Source organism: Anastrepha ludens, chromosome 2, assembly GCF_028408465.1.
Source record: "Anastrepha ludens isolate Willacy chromosome 2, idAnaLude1.1, whole genome shotgun sequence".
Lineage (NCBI taxonomy): Eukaryota > Metazoa > Arthropoda > Insecta > Diptera > Tephritidae > Anastrepha > Anastrepha ludens.
This window is the reverse complement of record NC_071498.1, coordinates 85,226,938-85,251,454: the sequence shown is the minus strand read 5'-3', so window position 1 is coordinate 85,251,454 and position 24,517 is coordinate 85,226,938. Positions and strand designations below refer to the sequence as shown.

The 24,517-nt window shown below is 38.9% G+C and overlaps 1 protein-coding gene across 1 annotated transcript in view; it reads right to left on the bottom strand.

The window, feature by feature from the left end:
- The window catches only part of LOC128871999 (retinol dehydrogenase 13), a 49,556-nt gene extending 25,349 nt beyond the window's left edge, over positions 1–24,207 (bottom strand). Inside the window, exons 1-3 of the mRNA XM_054114247.1 lie at positions 23,744–24,207; positions 15,838–16,472; positions 12,807–12,870 (exon numbers count right to left, since the gene is read on the bottom strand). Of these exons, the coding sequence (XP_053970222.1) occupies positions 12,807–12,870; positions 15,838–16,472; positions 23,744–23,841 (797 nt within the window). The 5' untranslated portion in view covers positions 23,842–24,207. The remainder of the gene's footprint in view (positions 1–12,806; positions 12,871–15,837; positions 16,473–23,743) is intronic.
- Positions 24,208–24,517: the final 310 nt, after the last annotated feature.

The window sequence follows — 24,517 nt, the reverse complement described above, 5'->3', positions numbered from 1 at the left end:
GATTACTTCGAAGTTTGGCGTTGAAGTATCACACTTAGCTACTGTGGAACGCCGATACAAAGAGTTCCAACGTGGTTGTTTACCATTGCAGGGTGAATCTCGAGAAGGTCGTCCAAAAACAGTTGTTGTGCCAGAAACAATCGAAGCTGAGCATCAACTGATAACGCAAGATCATCATGTGACACATCGCGAGATAACGGCATCTTTGGGCATTAGTGGAACTAGCAGACATTCAATATTGCATGAACATAAGGTCGTCTAGAATATTTGTTGTCATTGGATACCGCATAATTTGACAATTGGTCAAAAAAGGGTTAGTGTCGATGATGTAAGAAAATGTTGAAGAAATTCAGCCCCGGTGGTTCAAAGCACGTCTGTGACATTGTAATAGGACTATCAATAAGTTCGTGCGGTTTTACAACAGATGGCGTAACTTGATTATTATTCCATCGATCCACATTTCCAAACATTCATTGGAGAGCTACTGTCGTAAGGCACAAACGTCAGTATACGTTTTTTATTTGAAGCGTAAACAACAATATTTTTACCACACTTGAAAATGTCGAATTTCGTGCCAAATAATGTGTTTTTGCGGGGAATTCTTCTTCATTATTTTAATATGAAGAAAAAAGCAGCCGAAAGTCATCGTATCTTGGTGGAAGTTTATGGTGAGCATGCTCTATCTGAGCGAACGTGCCAGAAGTGGTTTGCACGCTTTAAAAGTGGTGATTTTGGCTTGGAAGACGAAGAACGCGAGGGTGCGCCGCCAAAGTTCATGGATACCGAATTGGAGGAATTGCTCGATCAAGATCCGGCTCAAACGCAAGAAGAGGTTGCAAAAACTTTGGGAGTTGATCAATCAACCATTTCCAAACGTTTAAAAGCCATGGGAATGATCCGAAAGGTAGGCCATTGGGTGCCGTATGAATTGAAGCCAAGAGACGTTGAACGCCGTTTTATGGCATGCGAACAACTGCTTCAACGGCACAAAAGAAAGGGTTTTTTGCATCGAATTGTGACTGGCGATGAAAAGTGGGTCCATTACGACAATCCAAAACGTCGGGCAACGTATGGATACCCTGGCCATGCTTCAACATCGACGTCGGCGCAGAATATTCATGGCCTGAAGGTTATGCTGTGTATCTGGTGGGACCAGCTGGGTGTTGTGTATTATGAGCTACTGAAACCGAATGAAACGATTACGGGGGATGTCTACCGACGACAATTGATGCGTTTGAGCCGAGCACTGCGAGAAAAACGGCCGCAATACGCCGATAGACACGACAAAGTTATTTTGCAACATGACAATGCTCGGCCACATGTTGCACAAGTGGTCAAAACATACTTAGAAACGCTCAAATGGGATGTCCTACCCCACCCGCCGTATAGTCCAGACCTTGCGCCATCCGATTACTATCTCTTCCGATCGATGCAACATGGCCTGGCTGACCAGCACTTCCGTAATTACGATGAAGTCAAAAAATGGATCGATTCGTGGATTGCGGCAAAACCGACCGAATTTTTCACAAAGGGAATCCGTGAATTGCCAGAAAGATGGGAAAAAGTAGTAGTAAGCGATGGACAATATTTTGAATATTAAATTTGTAACCATTTTACGTCAAGAAAGTTTCAAATTTCGAAAAAAAACCGCACGAACTTATTGATAGTCCTATTAATACATGACGAATTTTGGATCTACGCATATGATTCGGAAACAAAACAGTAATGGTCATTATTGGTGTTCCAAGACGTACTTAAGCCAACAAAAGTTGTTCGCGAAAGAAGCTGCTCCATGAAAATGGTCACCGGTTTTTTCGAAAAATATTGTCATGCTGTAACTATGCCACTAGAGAAACTTGAAACAGTCAATTCTTAGTGAGACACAACCATTTTTTTGCCAGAAATTTTCGGAGAATTGTGAAAAATCAACCGATAAAGGCGAACCATCATTCACCAAGAAAATGTGAGCTCCCATATATTGGCTTACACATGAGCCGACTTTTCCGATCATCAAAATAAAATATGAGGTCAAGATTTTTCAATGCCTGAAGAAGCTTTTGAAGAATTTAAACTGCTCGTTCTGGCGGTATCCACTTTTGAGTGGCAAAGTACTTTGAAAATTGGTTCAAGCGAATGCAGAAGTGTTCTGATTTCCCAGGCGAATATTTTGAGAAACAATAAAGTATTTTGTATTATTGTTTTATTATGTGTTCATTATTGGGTGACAAATAGAAAAGGCAACCCTCCGACTAAACACAGTTTTAGGCAAGGCGGCTCAGTTTTGTGCAACTTCTTCAGTTTGAACTAGAGCGGCACCGTCAATGAGATTTTCTCGAGCATAGAGAAAATAGGCCGAACAAGCGGTAAACTAAAACAAAACAAAGTAGTTCCTGGCAACACGAATATTGCAATTAGTATTTTGCCGATATCGCTCTTTAAAGGTGTCGAAGAAAAGCGTTGATACTACAAAATTATCGGAAAGGAGTACTCAAGACTTATTCCTTTCGGATTCATTCGAAAACTCAGCAAAAACTTGCTTTAAACTAGGACTGATCCAAAAATTTCAGCTATCTTATAAGGGTGTTGCTATAAACCGAGAAAATTAAACAAACAAAAATCATAAGCTAGAAGTCCCTCATCGTGCCTGCCATTATTTAGCGTAGAAGCATAGAGGAGGTCCTCTCGGGTTGTTTGATAGAGATATACATATGGCTGATCCTCATGTCGTGCGTATAAGCGATGAAATGCCAGTGAAAAGATCTTCCCATCCAGTACTTTTGGGAGTACAACGAAAGCAAACACACCCGAAAAAGCAATGGGTAACAGTCGTGGCATCCAGGAGATTGTCTGCGCCTTATAAGTCCTGGTTACAAAAATTACTGCATAGATTAAACAAAAAAATTATAAAAAAATCACTGAAATTTTAAAGAGAAGTATAACCTATGTAATTGGATAAAAAAATATCTTGAAAATATTTTAACATTAGGAGCAGGTTTTCCTGTTTCTTTTTGTAGAAGAAATCATAAGAATACTAAAACTTTATTATTAAGAAAAAGCAAGTAAAGTATTTTTGGGAAATTCAAAGGGAAGTTGCGCCGTTGCATCAAAAATGCGGCAGTCGTAACCAGTCTCTGTACCTACATCAGTTGCATCAAATGTATATGACGAACGCTTGCTTGTACAAGAAATATACCAAATATCGCATATTCACGAAATCACACAATTACATACACACAGAGATAGCCAACTCCACAGCGTGAATGGGAATTTTCGGCGTATTACTAAGAATTTTAATTACAGCGATTCCTAGCTGTGCTGTGATCAAACTCTAGCGCACTTTACTGCAATGGCGCAATAACCGTCTCGTTGATGAACCAACAATCCACCACAAACATGCAACAGCTCCAATAACAGCGGCAGTGCCAGCAGTGGTGACGGCGGAAGAAGCAGCCAAAAGCAATTTGCTGCTGCGTCACTTAGCGCCCTAAACTATGTTACAACGCACCAACCATCGGTGCATGTGAGTATGTGTAAGTGAGGAAATGTTAAGAGCTTTGCTTGATACAAATTGTTTGCCACTACGACATTCGCACTCTCCGCCTTCTGCTTTCCGCTTTGCGCTTTTCGTCATTCCGCATTCGACATTCGCCATCCGCTATCCGCCGGCTCCTGCCGCAGTGATTCGTTGTTTTGGCAAAAAGATTTATGCATTGTCGGTTATTTAATAAATGTACGGCTGTCGGCACAAGAACAACAGAATGCAAAGCATCAACATCAAAAACAACAAATATAGTGCATCTCTTTAGAAGTTGCAGCTGAAGGCACAAGCGCACAGGCAATTAAATGCAAATGCTATCACGCAAACTTACACGCACACACCCGCTCCCATACAGACATCATACATACATAGCACACAATTGTTAATCCTTTTTGCTGTTTCGCACACAATTTATGATTTTCACTTGCAAGAAATGTGTGGGTTGCCTTTAGTTGCTCTTGGTGTTTATTTGTTTTTTACATAAAATCAAGAGATTAAAGTGAAAGCCCATTGGAGCAAAATAAGCTGTAGCTAATGTACGAGAAATGCCATTAGGTCACTTGGAGAAATATGAAGAATTTTAATAGCATAATTGTGTACATTTATGGGGGAAATTATATGCAGAAACATAAAATTAAATTTGCTTACTCTCCTTTCCGTTTTTTGGAACATAAAATAGATAGGACCTTTTAATAGGTACATTTCATTTTTCCGCTGAGATTTTCTCTCACCTTTAATGGTTAATGGTTAATGGTTGTAGAGGGTTAAGGAGTAGCCCTTTAGCACTGCGACCATATTGATCTATTGTGCACCCTATGCTGTCTATTGACTGTTAAGTATGCTTATGAATTGTACCAGCTCCTTCTGAGGGAGTGATTGAAGGTCTTCATCTGTAAGCATGAACTTGTTTAAAAACCTTTTTCTTCTATGCGTCAACCCCGGACATTCGATAATGAGATGTTCCATAGACTCCTCATCTCCGCAGCAGAATCTGCAGGTGCTGGTGTTAGTTATGCCTAATTTATGTAAGTGTTTGTTGCAGGTGAAGTGACCCGTGAGGGCGCCTGTGAGAGTGCGAATGCTCTTTTTGTTTAACGTGAGGGCCATGTTGGCTCTTTTAGCGTTGAAACTTAGGAACTTTTTGGAGTGTCTAAGACCCTCTACATTGTTCCAATGCTGATTTAATAGAGTTTTGGCCCAGTATTTTATATTTTGTTTTAGGTTGTTTTTGTTGAATCCGAACATAGGACTAGGTCCGATGAAGTTTTCATCTGCCCCTTTTTTGGCTTGAACATCTGCCTTTTCGTTGCCGTCATATCCCTCATGTCCCGGTACCCAAATTAATGAAACATTGTTTTTGGATGCCAGATTATTGAGTGCCTTGTGGCATTCTAAGAGGGTTTTTGAGTTGTATGTATAGCTATCTAGAGCTTTTAGGACTGATTGGCTGTCCGAGAGTATTTTAATTCTTACTCTCTTGTGGTTTCTGCGTTGCATGATGTTTACTGCTTCCATTATTGCGTATAGTTCCGCTTGGAAGATAGTGGTGTCCCTGGTGAGAGTGTATGATTTGTGGATTCTGGGCCCCACTACACCTGCTCCTACACCGTAAGGTGTTTTTGATCCATCAGTGTACTATTTTTGTGAATCATCATTCATCCATTTCGGGTTTGTTTTCCACTCTATCCTCTCTGGAAAGGTAACTGAGTATCCTTTTGTGAAACAGAGGGTTGGGTCAATGTGGTCTGAAACTTGAGCCATGCTTATGGTGTTTTTGATTTTGTTTAGGATATTTAGGTGACCGGTGAGGTTGCCCAATTTGAAATTTACTTTCATGTGTAGCATGAGTGCTTGCGTAGCTGCTTCCTCTTGGATTGCTATATGAAGTGGTGGGAGATTAAGGAGTGCTTCCATGCCAGCTGTTGGGGTAGTTCTCATAGCCCCTGTGATGCATAGGCAAGCAAGCCTTTGTACTTTTCCCAGTTTGGTTATCGTTGTTTGTTGGATAGATTTGCTCCACCATACTAGTGCCCCATACAGTATGATTGGTCTAACCATTTGGGTGTATATCCAGAGGGCCATACTAGGGCTGAGGCCCCAGGATCTCCCTAGTAATTGTTTGGTTGTCCACAAGGATTTCGTGGCTTTTTTTGTTATATTATTTATATGTGATTCCCAAGTGAGTTTTTTATCTAAGGTTAAACCTAGATATTTGACCTCTTCCTTTAGTTCTATCACTGTTTCATTTAGTTTCAATGCAGGAAACTTTAACTTTCTTTTTCTTGTGAAGGGGATTATTGTGGTTTTGTTAGGGTTGATCGACAGCCCCTCCTTTTTACACCATTCCCATGTTGCGTTCAAGGCATTTTGCATTAAGCCCGTTAGTGTCCTTTCATGGTTGCCTTTTATTATAACAGATATGTCATCTGCATAACCAATGGTTATGAATCCCTTGTTGTTTAGGTGCTGCACCAAGTCATCAACTAGTAGGGATCATAGCAGTGGAGAAAGAACTCCTCCTTGCGGACATCCCTTTACTGTTGTGACATTCAGTTCAGCTTGTCCTAGCGAGGCTTTAATAATCCTCTGATTAAGCATTTGGCTTACCCAGTGAGTTATTATTGGGTTTGCACCTCTTTTTTCGAGTGCTGTTTCCATGGATTTGTAATTTGCGTTGTCGAAGGCTCCCTCTATGTCCATAAAGAAACATAGGGCTATTTCTTTTTGATTTAGGGCCTTTTCTATATTGACAACGAGTGTGTGCAGTGCTGTGACTGTGGATTTCCCTTTTTGGTAAGCAAATTGCAGCTTATGAAGGGGTTTTTTGAAGATTACTTCTTCTCTTAGATGATATTCGAGTAGTTTTTCCATTGTCTTTAGCATGAACGACGATAGACTGATTGGTCTGTAAGATTTTGGAGAATCAGGGGGTTTGTTACCTCCCTTAGGAATAAATATTACCTTCACTTTCCTCCATATCTTTGGAATGTATTCCAATATTAAGCTAGCTCTGAAGATTTTCACCATGACTCGGATCAGTTCCACAGTGCCTTTGGATAGAAGTGCTGGGAATATTCCATCCGGCCCTGGTGATTTAAAGGGTTTAAAGGAGTTAATTGCCCACTCTACCCTTTCGAAGTTTACGATTTTATTGACAAATGAGACCGTAGATCTCCGTTGATGGTGAGTTACCATGTCTAGACTATTGTCGATTGATGGGTCTTGACTTTTACAATCTGGGAAGTGAGTCTTTAGGAGAAGCTCTAGTGTTTCTACGAATGTGTTGGTAATAGTTCCGTTTGGACCTTTTAGTGTGCCTATGGGACTTGAGTCACCTTTGGAAAGTGATTTTTGGATTCTAGCTGTTGCTGGAGTATCTTTTAGATCCTCGCAGAAGTTTTTCCAAGAGTTTCGTTTGGATTTCCTTAGTTCTTTGTTATAGTTAGTTAGGGATTTCCTATATTCGTCCCATTTGTTTGTTTTCTTTGCAGTGTTGAATAGTTTTCTCGTTGCTTTCCGAAGTTTGTCAAGTTCGTTGTTCCACCAGGGGACCCTCTTCGTGGAGGATTTCATTTTTAGTGGACAACAGTCTTGATATGAGGCCATGATTGAGTCAGTCATTTCTGTTACTGCCTCTTCTAGTTCCTCTGTTGATGTTATTTTGCTTACGCTGTTATTAAGCTTAGCTGAAAGACATTCATTGTATCTTTTCCAGTTTGCTGTTTTTGGGCTTCTGTAAAATGTGGAGAACTTTACCACCCCATTTAGGTCAAAGAGTATGTGTTTGTGGTCAGACATTGAGTCCTCATCCGAGACTCTCCAGTTACTGATCATATTCAAAGATTTGTTAGTAGTTAGAGTTAAGTCGAGTACCTCTTGTCGTATTGCGTTTACAAAAGTGGGTTTATTGCCCCTGTTTACTATTGTTATATTACTAAGTAATAAGAATTCAAGGAGTGACTCACCTCTGTTGTTTGTATTCGTGCTTCCCCATGCCACATTGTGGGAGTTGGCGTCGCATCCAATTACGAGGGTTAGATTGTGGGTTTGGCAATACTCCACTAGGCCTCTGATTTTTTCTGGTGGTACTATGTCGGCGTCTCCGGGGAAATAAGCTGAGGCGATTACGACCTCTCTCTTGCTTCCGCCAGACTCCGCTTCGACCAGTATTGTTGATGTGTCGCCATCCATGAATTCTGTGAATGGCAAGAATTTAATATTGGTATCTATGATTATCGCAGCCCTAGGTTTGACAGCGCTTTTGTCATAAATTACCTGTGTGTTTTGGACATTGAGGCCTTGAAGACGGCCTCTGTAGATCCAGGGCTCTTGGATCAGCCCTATGTTGATACCTCCGGCAAGTCTTTTGCTAAGCTCAGCGGTAGCAGCCTTAGCATGGTGAAGATTTGTCTGGAGGCACCTCATTTCGCCGGTTGTTTTTCGGAGTCTTTGGGAGGACTTTCATCCTCTTCTTGTAACTCCACTGCCTCCATTTGGTCCACTAACTCCTCGGTCGTTATATTTTCAGATTTCAGCCTGAGGGTCACTTGTATGAAACGGTAGTTTACTCTACCATTGTACTCCTTCAGGATGGCGGCTGATTTTTGATCTACTGCTATGACTAGCGTTACGTTGGAGCCTCTTTCGGCTCTTTTTAGCAGGCGCCAGGAATCAACATTGAGGCCTTTATTCTGCCCCTGCACAAAGTCCCTGTCTCGACTTTGACTGAGTTGGGAAAGTACCCCACTGCGATCCGAGAGTGAGGAATTTTGGATTCCTCTGTGGCCCACAGTGTTGCACCCTCCCACCTTTAATATTTACTTTGTGTGTTTTCGCATTTAAGCCATTCAGATGCAACAAGTTAGTTACAAGCCGATAGATGAAGAAGTGGGTCATCAAACACCAACAACTTTTTTAGTGTGAATTTTATATACCGAACTTGGCCTTGAAAATAAATTTTCCGCTTATAATGCTACAAACTCTTTGCAGCTAATGGAAAATTCTACCAAGCCTCGTTGAGTGGATATTTTGGAAAAGTTGACTCAGGCGAGAAGTGATAGTGGTTATTTACATAACGGTAGCTCTTAACAGTATCAGAAAGGTGCTATTTATTATGAACTCCTTAAACCATCTGAAACCATCAGTGGCGATCGTTACCGACTGCAGTTAGTGCGTTTGAATCGAAAGGAAAAGCTGCCGGAATGGAAAGTGTAGACATGACAAACTGATTTTGCTGCATGACAACGCCGGGCTACTTGTTGCTAAATCGGTCCAGAAATATTTAGAGGGACTGAATTGGGGATTCTTGTCCCACCCGCCGTATTCCACAGACATTGCACCTCCTTATTACCATTTGAGCGGTTCACTTCTTACGAGAGCACCGCAAACTGGTTCAATAAATGGATCAAGTCAAAAGAACTCGAATTTTTCGTTAGAGGAAACCGTATGTTGCCTGAAAGATGGAGTGAAGTTGTAGCTTCCAATGGCACATACTTCACATAATATCATGTATTATGTAATTGATTAAATAATTCGTAACTTTGACTAAGAAAGGGCGGAAACTTATTCCCATACCCAATAATTTTTTGGGATTTTCGAATAGCTTAGTCAAACTTATAACCAGCTATCTTGCAGGAAGAAAAGTGATTTGTAAGACTGCCTCCTTCATAACCAAAATGGTATTCTCCGGTGTGGTGCAAGGTTCTGTGCTAGGCCCGCTTTTGTTTAGGTTTTTTATCAATGATGGATTCTCTGTGTATCAGTATGTCAATGCCCACGTTTATGCTGATGTACAATACTATATTCTTGTCCAATAGGGTTGACCTTGTTGAGGATTTATGATTTCAAATTAACACTGATCTTTCTATAATTTCAATATGGGCATATGATAATTGTCTTTGCTAAATGCTGCTAAGTCATATGTGTTGCCCATCCAGAGTTGGACATTTCCACTACCATTAGTTGGTTATTGGTAGTTAAAATAAGGGCTTCATTATCGGCAAATCTTTAGTTTTAAACATCTGCTTATTGCATAAATTATTTAGTGTACTATGCCCAATCCTGAGGATAACGTTCACTGTGAAGGTAAGACATTAAGACTTTGGTGTGAGTGCTATGTTGAGCTGTTCCGAGCACATTAATAAAGTAATGTTAGAAATGTGCTTTTTTACACAGATTAAGAACTTTCGTTTACACCTTTGGTGACAAGAAGAAAGTTAGCTCAACTGATTTCGCCTCACCTAAAGAATTTTGAGCTCGTATATTCCGTAGCAAGCTTGATTCTGTTTGCAAATTAAATTTGAAATTGCATATTCATGTATAAACTATAGAATGTAATACTTCAAATATCAAATTCAAATTATTAAGGTCTAATGAACAGGTTCCATTTGTGGTACAACATCAAGAGATACGTTACAAATAAGAGAAGGAGCTCGGCCAAACACTCAATAAGGGTGTAAGCGCTAATTATATGTATGCATACTATGTATAAAGGGTTTTCCAACAACAGGTGTTATTTAGACTAGCCCTCTATTTCGGTAGATGTCACTCTTGAAGCTGTCGTTTTTTGATATTTGACAAGTAGAAACTACGCCATTAATAAAAATGGAACGATACACGCTTAAAATTTGGAAAGTTGGCAGAGACGGTAACTCGAACATTCTTGGGTCACCGTGAAGCACCTTGTCGGACCGCAATACAGAAATTGGTGAAAAAATTCGAGCTGTTGGGACAAGGTAGTGATGTGAAGCATAAAACCCGTGCACGTCGCTCAAGAACAGCCGAAAATATTGCTGTTGTAGCCGAAACCCAGGTTTGTCCATTCCACGTCGTTCTTTTCAATTAAGCATTCCACAAACGTCATTACACCGTATTTTGCATAAAGATTTGGGTCTTAAGGCTTATAAAGTTCAGTTAACACAAAAACTCAAGCCGGCCAATCATCAACAACGTCGTGTCTTTGCTGATTGGGTCGTTTAAATGCATGAAAATGATCCGAAATTCCATCGAAAAATCATCTTGAGTTATGAGACGCTTTTTCATCTCTGTGGCTTCGTCAACAAGCAAAATTGTAGGATCTGGGGCTCAGAAAATCCAAAAGTTGTTGTTGAAAAGCCTCTCTATCCTCTAAGTGTGACTGTTTGGTGCGGTTTATGGTCCGGCGGAGTCATTGGACCTTACTTTTTCGAAAGTGAAGCTGGAACAACAATTACCCTGAATGGATTGCGCTATAGAGAGATGATTAACGATTTTTTATGGCCGGGATTGGTTGATGTTGATCTGGACAACGTTTATTTTCAACAACACCGCGCTACGTGCCACACAAGCAAAGAAACCATTGATCTTAACATTGAATAACACCTCTTATTGGAAAACCCTATATAATTAACAGGCATAAAAGTCTCAAAATTCTTAAATTATTACTTGTGCTCACCAAAGATTTTCTTCTTTATGCTATGAGGCTCTGAAATTCCATTCCAGAATCTGTCTAGTAGACTATGAATGGGAGTAACTACAAAAAAGTAATTCACAATTATTTTCATTCTGTAAATTAAATACGGAATGTTTGTCCAACTGTCCTCTATAGAGTCGCAGAGTTTGAGCGTGATATGTCAATTAGCTTGTTTTTTGCATTTAATTATATCTGTCAACCACAGGTGTGCTCTGAAATTTTCACTATGGATAAAAATATCGAACAAATAATTTGTTTTAAATTTTGTGTTTTGAACCGGATTTCGTGTGCCGAATCGTTGAAAATGTTGCAGAAACTAGAGGCTTTATCGAGTGTGCTTTATCAAAAACTAAGTGACATAAGGCTTTTGCAGATGGCCGAGAAGTCGTGAAAGACTTGCCTCGATTTCATCGCTCATCAATGTCTTCAACATCATTTAAGTTCGAGGGAGCTAGCTCGTGACCCTAGCGTGGCTCACGAATCAATTCACAACATTTTACATCATCAATTGGGCATGAGACGTGTGGCGTTCCAAGAGAGTTGAATTTCTTTCAAAAAATTCATCGAAAGAAGGTGGCTGAAGACATGCTTGAGCATGTGAATCGGACCCAACTTTTATGGGTATATGACTTTGACATGCAAACCAGTCAACAAGCGGCTGAATAGCGCTATCCACATGAGCCCAAACCCAAAAAACCACGTCAAAGGCGGTCAAAAGTAAATGTCATGCTTCTCGTTTTCTTTGATTATCATGGTGTTGTGCCCTTAGAATTCCTTCCAAATGGTTCTAAGGTAAATAAAGAATATTATTTGGAAGTAATGCGACTTTGGGATCGAATGTGCGTAGGAAACGGCCCGATTTGTAGAAAGAAAACTCATGGACCTTGCACCCTGGTAACGGATCGTCTCCCAAGGCTCATATTGTGAACACTTTTTGACCAAATCTCGACAAATATCATCGAACAACCACCGTATTCACCGGATTCAGTCCCCTGTGACTTTTTCATTTTCCCAAAACTTTAATTGCCGCCCCCGGGGACGCCGCTTTGAGTCGATAAAGGATAATTTGAAGAAGATCTCTTTAAACGCGCTTAAAAGGTGCTTTGATGACTGAACTGATGGTTGGGATATGTGTATTGCTTCGAATGGAGCTTATTTTCAAGGCGAAAAAATTAATTTTGATGTTTAAACAATTATGTTGCGTTTCATTAAACAATTCCCGGAACTTGTTTGACAGAATGTATGACTGCGATTCAACTGTTTTGTTTTCTCGATCTACCTGTTTATTAAATAAATGAAAACCTACAGTATTTTTTCGCAATCCTACCGCATACAAAAAATTAAGTTTGCACTCTGCCTTGTTCGGTTCTTGCCCGAACTCAGCATTTCTGTATCGTTGAACCTTTTCACCACAAATTGATTCATTTGCGATTTGCTATAATTTTTTGTTTACTTTACGCTTATTTATACCAAATGCATAAAAAATGTGCGATGCCGACAAAAATTTCCAATTAAAGTTAAGGGCTCATAAGCCATAAGCCACATAACGCATCTGATATATATTAGTAATAAAAAGGTAAAAGGAGTGGAGCATTCGGGCTACAGCCCACTTTTGAGAAGTGGACTGAAGAAAACCAGCACTACAACTAAAAAACCTAGTTGAATTGTACTCAAAATGTAAGTAAAATAAAACACTTAGCAAAATTTATGCACACTAAACCCTATATAAGCGATTTCATGACAAATCTTTCATGCAATATGTACCCAAAAATTAAATTAATAAAAAATATACATACTTACATACATGTATCGACTTACTTGCGTAAATGGCCGGTCCCACGCACAAGCCCAGGTGTGCAACAATTGACCGTCAATGGAGTGCCTGTGAAGAACGAAATATCGTATTACATATAAGCAACTTACAAAGGCAAAATAAAAGCAAACAAAATAAAGCAAAATGAAAATATGAAAAGCGCAAAAACGATTTAAACTCAATTAAAATCACTTTGGCAAAACGTGTTGAAGTTACTAGCAAGGGCAACAAGCACCACGCCCAGCCAAAACAATAAGCAAACAAAAGCAATAAAGAACAGCAACCGGCCTCAAAGAGGCTACAAGCCTTGGCAAGGGCTAAGCTAACAAAGTAACAGACTATGCAAACAGTGTGAAGGCCTCACGTACTACCCCAACCAATCACAAAAAAAGCCAAAGGGGCGCGCTTTGGTAGCCATTTGGTTGCTTTCATGGCGGCGTGCCTGCGAGGCATTTTGCCAAACTTTCGCGACCCAACAATGCATTACACAATATTGCGCTAATATTTCGGAAGAGTATTGCCATTATACATCCTTTTATATAATACTCGTATCTACAGTTGTGGCTATGAAAATCAGGACGCTAATAAAATTACTGATTCCGCTGTTTTTTTGATATTTTGCTTTCAGTTACGTGTGCGTACGTAATACATTTTTTTAAGAATTACTTATGTATATATATAATTGGCGCCGTTACTGTTTTTCAATTTGTGAAATCTGTATATTCCTATTCTTGCACTTTGAAGGTCGCCGCACAGTGCGCCAAACATGGACAAAAACGCAAAAAACGAATGTGTTGAAAGTTAAAACTACAATGAAGAAAAGCTTAGAACATATCTTGTGATATAATATACCTTAAGGCTTATAAATCAACTCAAACCAAAAATAATTCATACACAATTTCATTTGGACGCTTGGCATATATAAGAAGTCGTAAACATTTTTTCCTATCTTTTTTGTACTTATCTAATTATAATTTTATAAAGATAATTATGATAAATCCAAAAATATATGTTTCATAAAGAAAACTTTTTTTAAAATACTCTTTTAAATGTTAGATTGGGGGAAAAACATTATTTTCTCGGTAGATGGCAGTAGTGATCGATATCTCGTAAAGTATCGATCAATCTATTTAAGGTAGAAACTTTCGTTTCTTTTCAGCCCTAACTTTCCATTCTACAGTCTAATTACCACCCGAAAAACATACCTTTTTTTCAAAAGTCCGCCATTTTGTTATTTTTCAAAAAAATTTACCCATTGTAGCACCTGCGAGAATGACAAGCCTACAAAATAATAATCAGTTTCACTTTTTCATTTCAGATGCCCTGAAGAGCCAAAATCCTGTTGAAAAGCCACCTATCTTTTATTAAGACGCTTACTTTAGTGCCACACTACTACAAAAAAATTGTTTTTGTATACTATTTGATGTCAATAAAAACGCAATAAAATCAAAACGATTGCATTTTATTTTCTTAAAAAAATTCCTAACGAATGAGTATTTAACCAGACTACTACGTTAAGGTAACGCTTGTTGTAAAAGTGACATTTCACACTAAAAAACTGTTTTTGCTGTTGTTTGTTTGTGCCATTTTGTTGAGAGTTACAGGGCGTTAACAATGGAAGTCAACACAGTGAAAATTCGATACCTTTTACGAAAATGCATGACAGGCCGCTGCAATTGTAAATGGTGTTTGTGGTGTAATGTCAAAAATTTCAATAAAATCACAGAAATAATCGAAGTTGACCGACATCTTAGTAGTCGCAGCATTGTACAAGAGCTAAAGATCGACCATAAGGTAGTTAAAAGCACAAAATCTAAAGCAGTTAAAACATGAAGCAAAATTTTTGTCGCAAAAATAATGGATTTCTTTTTCCCTATACATATAATATTAAATGCAAAAAACAAAAAATTCCTCCTAAAAGAAGGTCAAATGCGTCAGTTTTATATATTTTGCGCACTTATATAAAAATGTATATATTTATTTCTTTTTGTGCAGGTATAGATATGTGAAAATTTTGTACCTTTCGCATTGTCAATAGAACGTTTTCTGTATTTTCATTATTTAGCTTATATTATGGCGTTTATGACATTTTAAGTGCGTGACGTAAGATATTTTAATGAAGTTCCTTTAATATTCAGTGGAGCCTCCTTTAACTTTAATATCGGCTTTTACTCGTATCTGCTTTGGCTTAAATTACCAAATTTCGAAGTGTTACTTCTACAATTTCGTTATACCAAACTTCTTTGAGTTCATTTCATTTGTTACGTTGTCTTCAAAATATGTCATGAGGTTCCAGTTGCCAGAAATTTTGAAAACAGTTTGCCTGTATGCCCATCTTTCTGCCGGGTTAACAGAACAGAACATCGTCCTTATATAAAAGGTTACTTGTCAATTACCCTCTTCATTTAATGGGGTCAAACGTTTCTCTAAATGACCGTAAGCACACACTGACATACTTATATATGTCGTGTCTATGTAACAGGAATTAAAAACGATAATTTGAACTCGTCTGGGATTAAAATTTGCTTTCAATAAAGTTTTGGTTGTGTTGGTAATATTTTAGCCTCATTTCCGTTATCAAAATTGACTTTGCGTACCATATTCTACGCACTCTCCAATCTTTAACCTAATACCTTCACTGGTTTTGAATTGAATATTTTTAAAACTCAATCCTCCATAATTATTTATTCTTAATATTTGACGGTGGATATGCCAAATCCCAAGCATATCTTCACTTATTTATCATATTTTTTCACCGTACGGTAAAGCCAAAATTTTTTTACTGTCATTTTTATTTAAGAGAAGTTTGGTAAATTTTGTAATTAATATTTTAACTACCATTTGCTTAACATTTTATGATTATTTAACGGATTTACTTACCCTTACTTGGCTTTACTACCTGTCCGTATTTTTATGTCTGCAACTGTGCACGAGCTTTGTGTGTACACCAGCTGCCGAAAATTCTTTTGAGTGCCTTTCTTTTGTGCTACATTTGAAACGTCCCCTAACCTCCGCCCAGTATACTTGGGTACTTACCTTTCAGCTGTCGCGCCAACCAACGCGTTGCCAGCATCACCGCTAACTTGGAGTGAGCGAAGGCGTCACGTGCATGGAAATTCACCGCCCAAGTGCCCACATTGAGCGGATCATCGAAATCGATTTTGGCCGCAGCATGAGCATGAGCCGTCAAATTTACTACTCGTCCGCCACTTGGCGAACGTCGCAAGTGGGGCAACAGCAGCTGTGTCAGCAAAAAATGGGATAGATAATTCACCTGCAGATGCTCCTCGAAGCCATCGATGGTACGCGTGCCAAGCGGCCCGAATATAATGCCCGCATTGTTTATCAACACATCAATGCGCTCGAATTCGCCGGTGATGCGGCGCGCAAAACGATGTACACTTTCAAAGGAACGCAAGTCTAGGTAACGCGCCTCCACAAAGAACTCCACTGCACTCGGGCCAATGCGATGGCAGACAAGCTCACGTTTGATAACGGCTGCCGCGCGTTCCGCAGCAGCCATATTGCGGCAGGCCAACACAATGCGGCCACCACGCGCCGCCAAAGCTTTAGCAATCTCATAGCCAATGCCATTATTTCCACCTGTCACGACGACGATTTGATCGCGTATTTGATTGTCATTGGGGCAGCGTTGGCCGCTCATCAGTGTGCTGCAAAGAGAAGTGAGGAAAATGTAAATGTGTAAACTGTACTATGAGGCGTTGGTAGGGTAAACAATTGGCACGATGTGCAAAATGCTGTGCAAATGTGGCGAATAGTTGGATAAGTTGGATTTTAACTTGGTCACTGTGTTGTTATAGCTAATATGGTTACGCGGCTTGCCGCTTCAACGCATCCTCATCGGCTGTTTTGTCTCGCTTGTGACAAGCTGCCTAGCAAAATACACGTTTTGTTATTACTGCATACGTACATACATATACCTACACATGTGAAAATGCTCGTTTTGGGCTCGGGCGATAGCGCGTGAAATCGCTAATTAATGAACAGTTTGGACAAGCGATGTGACATTTAAATGCACGCGTGTCGACGTCACTTGCTCTAACCGCAACACTGTACACGCACATATGTGCGTATGTATGAAAATAGGTGAATAAACATTAACTCTCGTGTAAGTTGCATGTTGTGGTGTAGCAATTACAATGCCATTCCGTCAGCATTGTGCCTATAATTTCAATTATCCTGGTGCTTTTGGGCTTTATTTTTTTGAAGCAATGGAAATAACTGGCACTTAAAGCTATCAGTCAGAGTGTTTGTTTAATAATGGAATTTTTTGAAAGTAGCCAAATCGTCAACAAAAATTATTTATTTTAAAAATACCCCTTGGACTGTATGCTACCATGGCTAGAGGCCATATTCCAGATAGCTGGAAACTAGTCAAGGTCGTCTTCATACCAAAAGTAGGTAGAAGAGGACATGAATCAGCGAAGGACTTCAGGCCAATCAGTCTTTTGTCTTTCCTGTTAAAAACTTTTGAAAGACTTTTGGATACGCACCTCAGAAGCTCTTTGGAGAGCTCTGGTATATGAACTGCACAACACGCATACCTTAAAGGGAAATCTACGGAGACAGCGCTTCACGAGGTAATCGGAACAATAGAGGGCTCTCTGGAGAGCAAACATTATACCATGGCGGCATTCTTGGATATCGAAGGCGCCTTTAACAATGTTAGCACAGATGCCATCCAACGGGCGTTGATAGACCTGGAGGTGGACAGTTGCATCAGTAACTGGGTCATCTCCATGCTAGAAACCAGGTTCATCAAAGCTAATATGGGTAATATCAACATAACCAAGAAGGTCCATGGGGGCACTCCACAAGGGGGAGTATTATCTCCACTTCTTTGGCTATGTGTGATTAGCAAAATCTTAATAAAACTTGACGGAGGTGGGGTAAAAGTGGTGGCGTACGCTGATGATGTGGTGTTAATGGTGTCAGAACTGTGTCCAAATACGATCAGTGGGATCATCCAAAGGGCGTTAGATGAGCTTAACTCTTGAGCCACAGGACGTGGGCTAAGTTTAAACCCGCGTAAAACAGAACTTATGCTTTTTACCACCAGATATAAGGAACCAACTTTTACCCTACCAAATATCAACGGACAAACTCTGTCTTTATCAACCATTGCAAAGTACTTGGGGGTAATTTTAGACTCCAAACTTAGCTGGAAGTTAAACGTGGAAGAACGGGTAAGGAAAGCGGAAATTGCTTTATATGCCTGCAAGCGTATGCTTGGAAGAAGATAGGGTCTTCAACCTAAGCATACATTATGGCTGTATAAGGCGGTTATACGACCCATTTTATCGTATGGTTCGGTAGTTTGATGGAAAGCTCTAGGGAGAGAGTACAATACCAAATTACTCGGCAGAATACAAAGATCAGCCTGTGCAATAACGGTCGGTGCAATCAGATCATGTCCTAGAGAGGCTTTCAATGCACTGACACACGTTATTCCAATAGACCTACATATAAAGAAGACGGCAACCATGAGTGCATTTAGGTTAAATGAAGCGGGTCGCTGGAAAGGAAAAACTTATGGTCACACTAGTCTATTATCGCGACAAACTCAGTTAACCTCGGCGAGGACTGACTACATCGTCCCGATGGTAACGTTCAATAGGAATTTTGCCACACTCTTTCCATCTAAAAAAGAATGGAATAAGGGATTCTCTCTAAACAACTTCGACACCACAGTCTATACAGATGGCAGTAAAATGGATTGTGGTGTTGGAGCTGGTATATATTCTCATAGACTTGGAATTTAAAAATCTGTGCGTCTCCCTAATACCAGCAGCGTCTTCCAAGCGGAAGTACTAGCAATTGGGGAAGCCTGTAGGTTACTCACCGCAGATTTCTCTTTTAAGGGCAATATCGCTATTCTTTCGGATAGCCAAGCCGCAATTCAGGCGCTGGAAGCGACCATAACAACCTCTAAAGTGGTGGAGCAAAGTAGGAATAGCCTCACCAACTTGAGTGAAAACCATAGAGTAACCTTAATTTGGGTCCCGGGACACCGGAACATAGAAGGTAACGAAAAAGCTGATGAACTGGCAAGAGGGGGATCTGCCATGAATAGCGCTCTTGCAGTACCAGTCTTCACTTCACTAGGTGCGGTCAAGAACGCAATTTCCCTAAAATACCTTCGAATTGCAGATTGTAGATGGAGAGACCAGACGAAATGCAAAATCAGCAGAACGTTATGGCCCACCTACAACCTCAAGCAATCGTCGACATTAAAAAACATGAAACGACGGGACACCTGTAGACTTACGGCAGTCATAACTGGCTTCTGCACTATCGGAGAACAACCTGCAAAATGGGCATCCCTCACAACACATACTGTCACAGTTGTAAACAACCGGAGAAAAAAGAAACAATCTTCCATTTCCTCTGTGAATGCCCTGCCCTATGGAAGGACAGAATGTTAACCCTGGGCAAACCGCTGTTCGAGAGTCTCGAGCAACTGTCTGGCTTAGACGTCAACAACCTAATAAGGTTCCTAAACCGCACAGGCTGGATATAGTCCTGCTGCAAATAACTGTTAAACAATTTGGTAACGAGGATGTGGCAACAAAATGGTGCGGAAGCGCTAGTTGGATTCTGGCTGAATCACCACTCTAACCAACTAACCAACCCGTGTTAGACATGAAGACTCCATTTTTTTAATGTTTTTTATTTTTCAACATATCCCCTTTTTAGATAATATAAAATTAAAAAAAAATTGCCAAAATTTAATCAATATTTCAAACCTTTTACCAAGAACTTCAAAAAAATTCGGTATGCTGTTTTGTAGATCATTGAATTTTTAAAAGTGCTAGTTTGAAGTTGATCAAAAATCACCCTAAGTTTTAAGAATTTTTTTCTGCTGCTGTCTTGTGCATTTTCTTCATTTAGTAGCCATTGAACATTTATTTATATGGAAGAAAACAATATACTTAAAATTCCGTCTTAAAACACTTTTGAAAGCATCTTACGCACCATCTTTCTGTCTTTACACACACATTTTTGCGATTTTTGAAACCTTTCTTATTTTATCTTGTTTTTTAAATTATAATCTAATACAAAATTTGTTTGATGTAAAAATAGAAATTAATACTTGCTTACTACTGATGAGTAAGTCACATAGCTAAAGTGCGCAGTGCAAAACATTTTTATGTTTCTACTAATAGCTCAATACGCTGTCGCTATAACTAATCTTTAGGTAAAAATGCAGTTTTGCGCAGCTCCTTTAGTACCATATTCCCAGAAGATGAGTTTAGAGTTTATAGGTACTAGGTTTTTCTGTATTTGTGTTAATTAATATTTATTACTTGTTAAGTTATGTGAACAACAATGCAAAAATTTCCATTGCAAATGAAACCAGCGCATTCAACCTTTGTTTTTATTCACTGTTTTTGGCAATTCGAACTTTTTCCGTAGTCCTACTTCACAACGCTGAGTTGATTCTTCTGGGAATATGTACAAATACACTTACATTTTATTCTATTATTTCATACAGACTAATTTATTGAAATGAATTATGTACGATTTTCGTTTATTTTGCTGTAATCAAAAAAACATATTTTTGAATACATTTATTATTTATCTTTTACTGGGCCCACTTAGCTGTGCGCAAAAGTGAAAAATGTATCGTCTAAAATTAAAAAAAAATACTATTACTTTCGTTGTTTATATTATTTTTTTGATATGGCTCAAAACTCAACTGAAGTAAAAACAGTTTGATTGAAATTGTACTAATATCCGTTATTTTAAATATTTTATGACGTTTGGGACAGAGGAAACTGTTTGCTTAAAAAATGTCCCACAACATAAATAATGTATGGTTTAATCCCACCCGAATAAGCTTATTGCATAGATTTTTAAGTGAAATAGACATAATTATGAAATAATTTTCTTTTAACATGGTTTGTAAAAATATAAAATTGTTTGTTTAAACGTAGTATTTGTAATCATTCAACAGACCTACATACCATCTTGATCAAAAAGGTCCCAGAATAATCATCAGGTGACGACAGATTAGAGTTCTGTTTTTTTTTTGTTATACTACCGCCTCTGTGATTAACATTCTTACTAAAATTGTATCGCAATTGCTTGATATTTGTTAAAATAACGCCGTCCTGAGTAAATCTACTTTTGCACGTGTTTTCGATATTTTACAGTTTTAAAAATGGATTTGTAACAACGAATTTGTGTTTAATTTCGCATTATAAACGGATTCAATGGTGCGAAAACCTTAGAAATGGTGAGAAATTATTTCGGTAGTGATATGGTGGCCGCCGTAGCCGAATGGGCTGATGCGTGACTACCATTCGAAATTCGAAGAACGTAGGTTCGCATCTCGGTGAAACACCAAAATGAAGAAAAAGTTTTTTCTAATAGCGGTCGCACCTCGGTAGGCAATGGCATATCTCCGAGTGTGTTTCTGCCATGAAAACCCTCCTCATAAAAAAAAAATATCTGCCGTTCGGAGTCGGGTGAAAACTGTAGGTCCCTCCATTTGTACAACGACATTAAGACAACCGCCTCAAATAGGAGGAGGAGCTCGACCAAACATCCAAAAGGGGTGTAAGCGCAATTATATATGTACATACATGGTGAAGTCCAAAGTAAACAAAACTGAGCTAAAATAGCAAAGACAGGATATTTGTTCTGATAACTTCGAATTTAGTTATTCAAAATAGTCCCCTCTGGCCTCGATACACTGTTTTGCGCGATCTAAGAGCTTTTCGAAAGAGCGTTTCGGGTCATTGACCGGAATGGCTTTCAGGATGTCGGTACAAGTCTTTTGGGTGGCCCCTACGCACGCAAAACGTTTTCCTTTCATGGCCAAATGCAATCTTCCGAGCAGGAAGAGAGAGCTATATCAGGCGAATACGGTGAGTGATTGATGGTTAAAATGAGATTTCTAGACAAAAAATGGGTCACAAGAGTAAATCGATGATATGGTGATTTATTACTCAATACGCGCCACCTTTATCGTTCGCGGTATTCAGGGCGAACAAACGCTTCAAAATGCCAAGATAGAAAATTACATTGACGGTTTGGCCCGTTGGCACAAACTTCTTGTGGACAACTCCCTTGGAATCGGAAAAACAAATGAGCATCGACTTGATTTTTGTCTTCTCCAAATGCGATTTTTTGGATGGTGGCTGGTCTGGTGCTTCTATTTGACACTTTGACGCTTAGTTTCAGATTCATGTTCGAAACACCACGTTTCATCACCAGTTACAATATTTTAAAGGAAGTTTTCGACTTTTCTCGCCTCTTTAATGAGGCCTTTCGAATGTTCAATTCTGAGCAATTTGTGGTCCTCAGTTAACTTGTGCGGAATCAAACGTGCACATATCTTTCGGAAGCCCAAGATGATCGAATGAATCGAAGTTTAGAGATATTTAACTCCGATTTCATGAATTTTAACGATGATTTCGATTATTTTTTTATAAATTTATGAACAATTTCGATGGAGTTTTCGGTGACTACTGATTTTGGCCGGCCCATATGTTTATTGTCATTTATGCTTCAGAAGAGATCATGATGAAAACATCAATAACGTAAAAGAGAAGTTTAACAGAGCGCGCCAGTCTTTTCTTATCGTGCTAACCGGCTCTAGTTGAACACACCAAATGAAGCTAAGTCTTTCTGCACCTGATCTTTCTAACGGAATACTGTCGGAGCCGGGTCATTCGGGTCAATGGACCAGAATGAATTATTGCATAAATGGAAGGTAGACATTCGACAAGTGGAGCACTTAGATTTTCGGATGCAGGGAGAAGTCCTATAGCGTGCAGTAGACTGGAAATAATAATAAAAATAAGAGACTATTATTTATGAAATATTAAGGAAATAAGCGAAAAATATAATTTTTCGATTTTCATTTATTTGTAATGGATATTTTCCGCAAGCTTGTTTAGTGAACTGTGATTAAAAATTACATCAAATGTGATTTGTCATATGCGATGAATATTCACTTTAAGAAGCATTCGAGTGAGCGGTATATCTCCATTTATCATACTTGAATATGTTTAATTTGTCGACAAAATCCATATGTTAGACGAAAATGAAAAATCACACGTATGCAAACGTCTCCGTCAACTTTTTCACAGTGGCACAAAGAATGTGATACAAACTTCGCTTTGAGCATTGCCGAATATTTCCATCATCAGTGAACATCATATGATATAATCGGTCAAATAACTATAACAGTTCTTGTAGCCTACGTTCGCGGACCAAACCGATTTGAGTAGTGCCGTCGGAGACAAACTCGTTTTTTTTTAATTTTTTGAACAGTAGGTGAGGACAATTTTTGATAATTTGTTAAATGATCGGAACACTAACTGAGAATGCAGCATTACTTCCGATTTCAGACGCACTCTGAGCTGAGTTCGAAGATTTTTGCATAATTAGCAGACTTTGCTTTCATCGTGGTCACTATGGATTTTTACGATTTTTAAGTTATTTTCAACGTTTCTAAAAAAATGTTAACCATCTGCGATTTGTTTTATGTTATATTTACAAGATATCTTTTCTGTGTTATACAAAGTTTTTCCAGGACCCACTTTTGTCGACGGTTTTCCCTGTTCCTCTTTGCAAGTTTTGAATAATTTTCTTACAGTTGAATGATGTCAGACAATTTATTGCATTATACTTGTCGGCAATGAAACGAGGGTAATTAAAAAAACTGTATCTACTATAACTGTTAAAAAGCTTTCGGTGATAAAATTCGCACAACGCCAACACATTCACCTTATAAATTTACTTATATATATGCATGAATATGCATATGTATGTGTATTTAGTTTTTATACAACTTTTTTGCATATTACAAATACGGCAGGCTACACTCATCGTATAGTCGGAGCAATTTTGTTTTTCAGTAGTTTTGAGAAAAATTGGTTGTTGCATAGATTCGATTTCACACACTTACCGCACCATTATAACAACACCGACAACGATCGCGGCAATGGTAGGCCACCAGGTTTTGAATGGGTCAGCATTTTCGAAAAGCGATAACAGTTTTTCCATTTTTTGCTGTTGTGGCACTTTTACGGCGTGACTGGTTTTACGCGTACTTGCACGTTAGTTGAGGGTGAACACAGGAATAAAATTACAAAAAAAACTAAAACAAAAGCGTGCTAATATTCGTGTACGCTTCAGCACAGCGTTGCAGCTTTGTTTGTATGTGTGGCGTATGCTTGCTCACAGGACACGTCGCGAATAAAATATGCGCACGTACGCCTGCACGCACAATCATAAAAAGTATAACAGCGGTGCGTTGGTTTCACAGGAATGCGCGTGGTAAGCACAATGCAGTGTTATGAAATATTATTGTTTTTGTTATCGTGCATTTTTTTGCTTTTATTGCTGGATCGATACGCTTCGCTTCGTGTCACTTTCACGCAACGAATGTGAGCAAGAAACGTCTAACTACGCGTCATACGCCAATTGCTCCGTGGGGTAAACGCATAATTGTGGCTTCTCCTCCACGAATCGCTGTTCAAATGGCTATTCTATTGGCACAGTGGGATTAAAATGGGAATGCAGCACGAAACATATAAGTTAGAAAATTATAATTAATTATTGATTAGCCTAAAAGCAAATATAATTACAAGCACGAGAAATATCTAAAGTTATATATTCTTTCATTCGTAGATTAAAAATAAACTTAGTTAATATAAAAATGTAAAATTTAGTAGGGGAA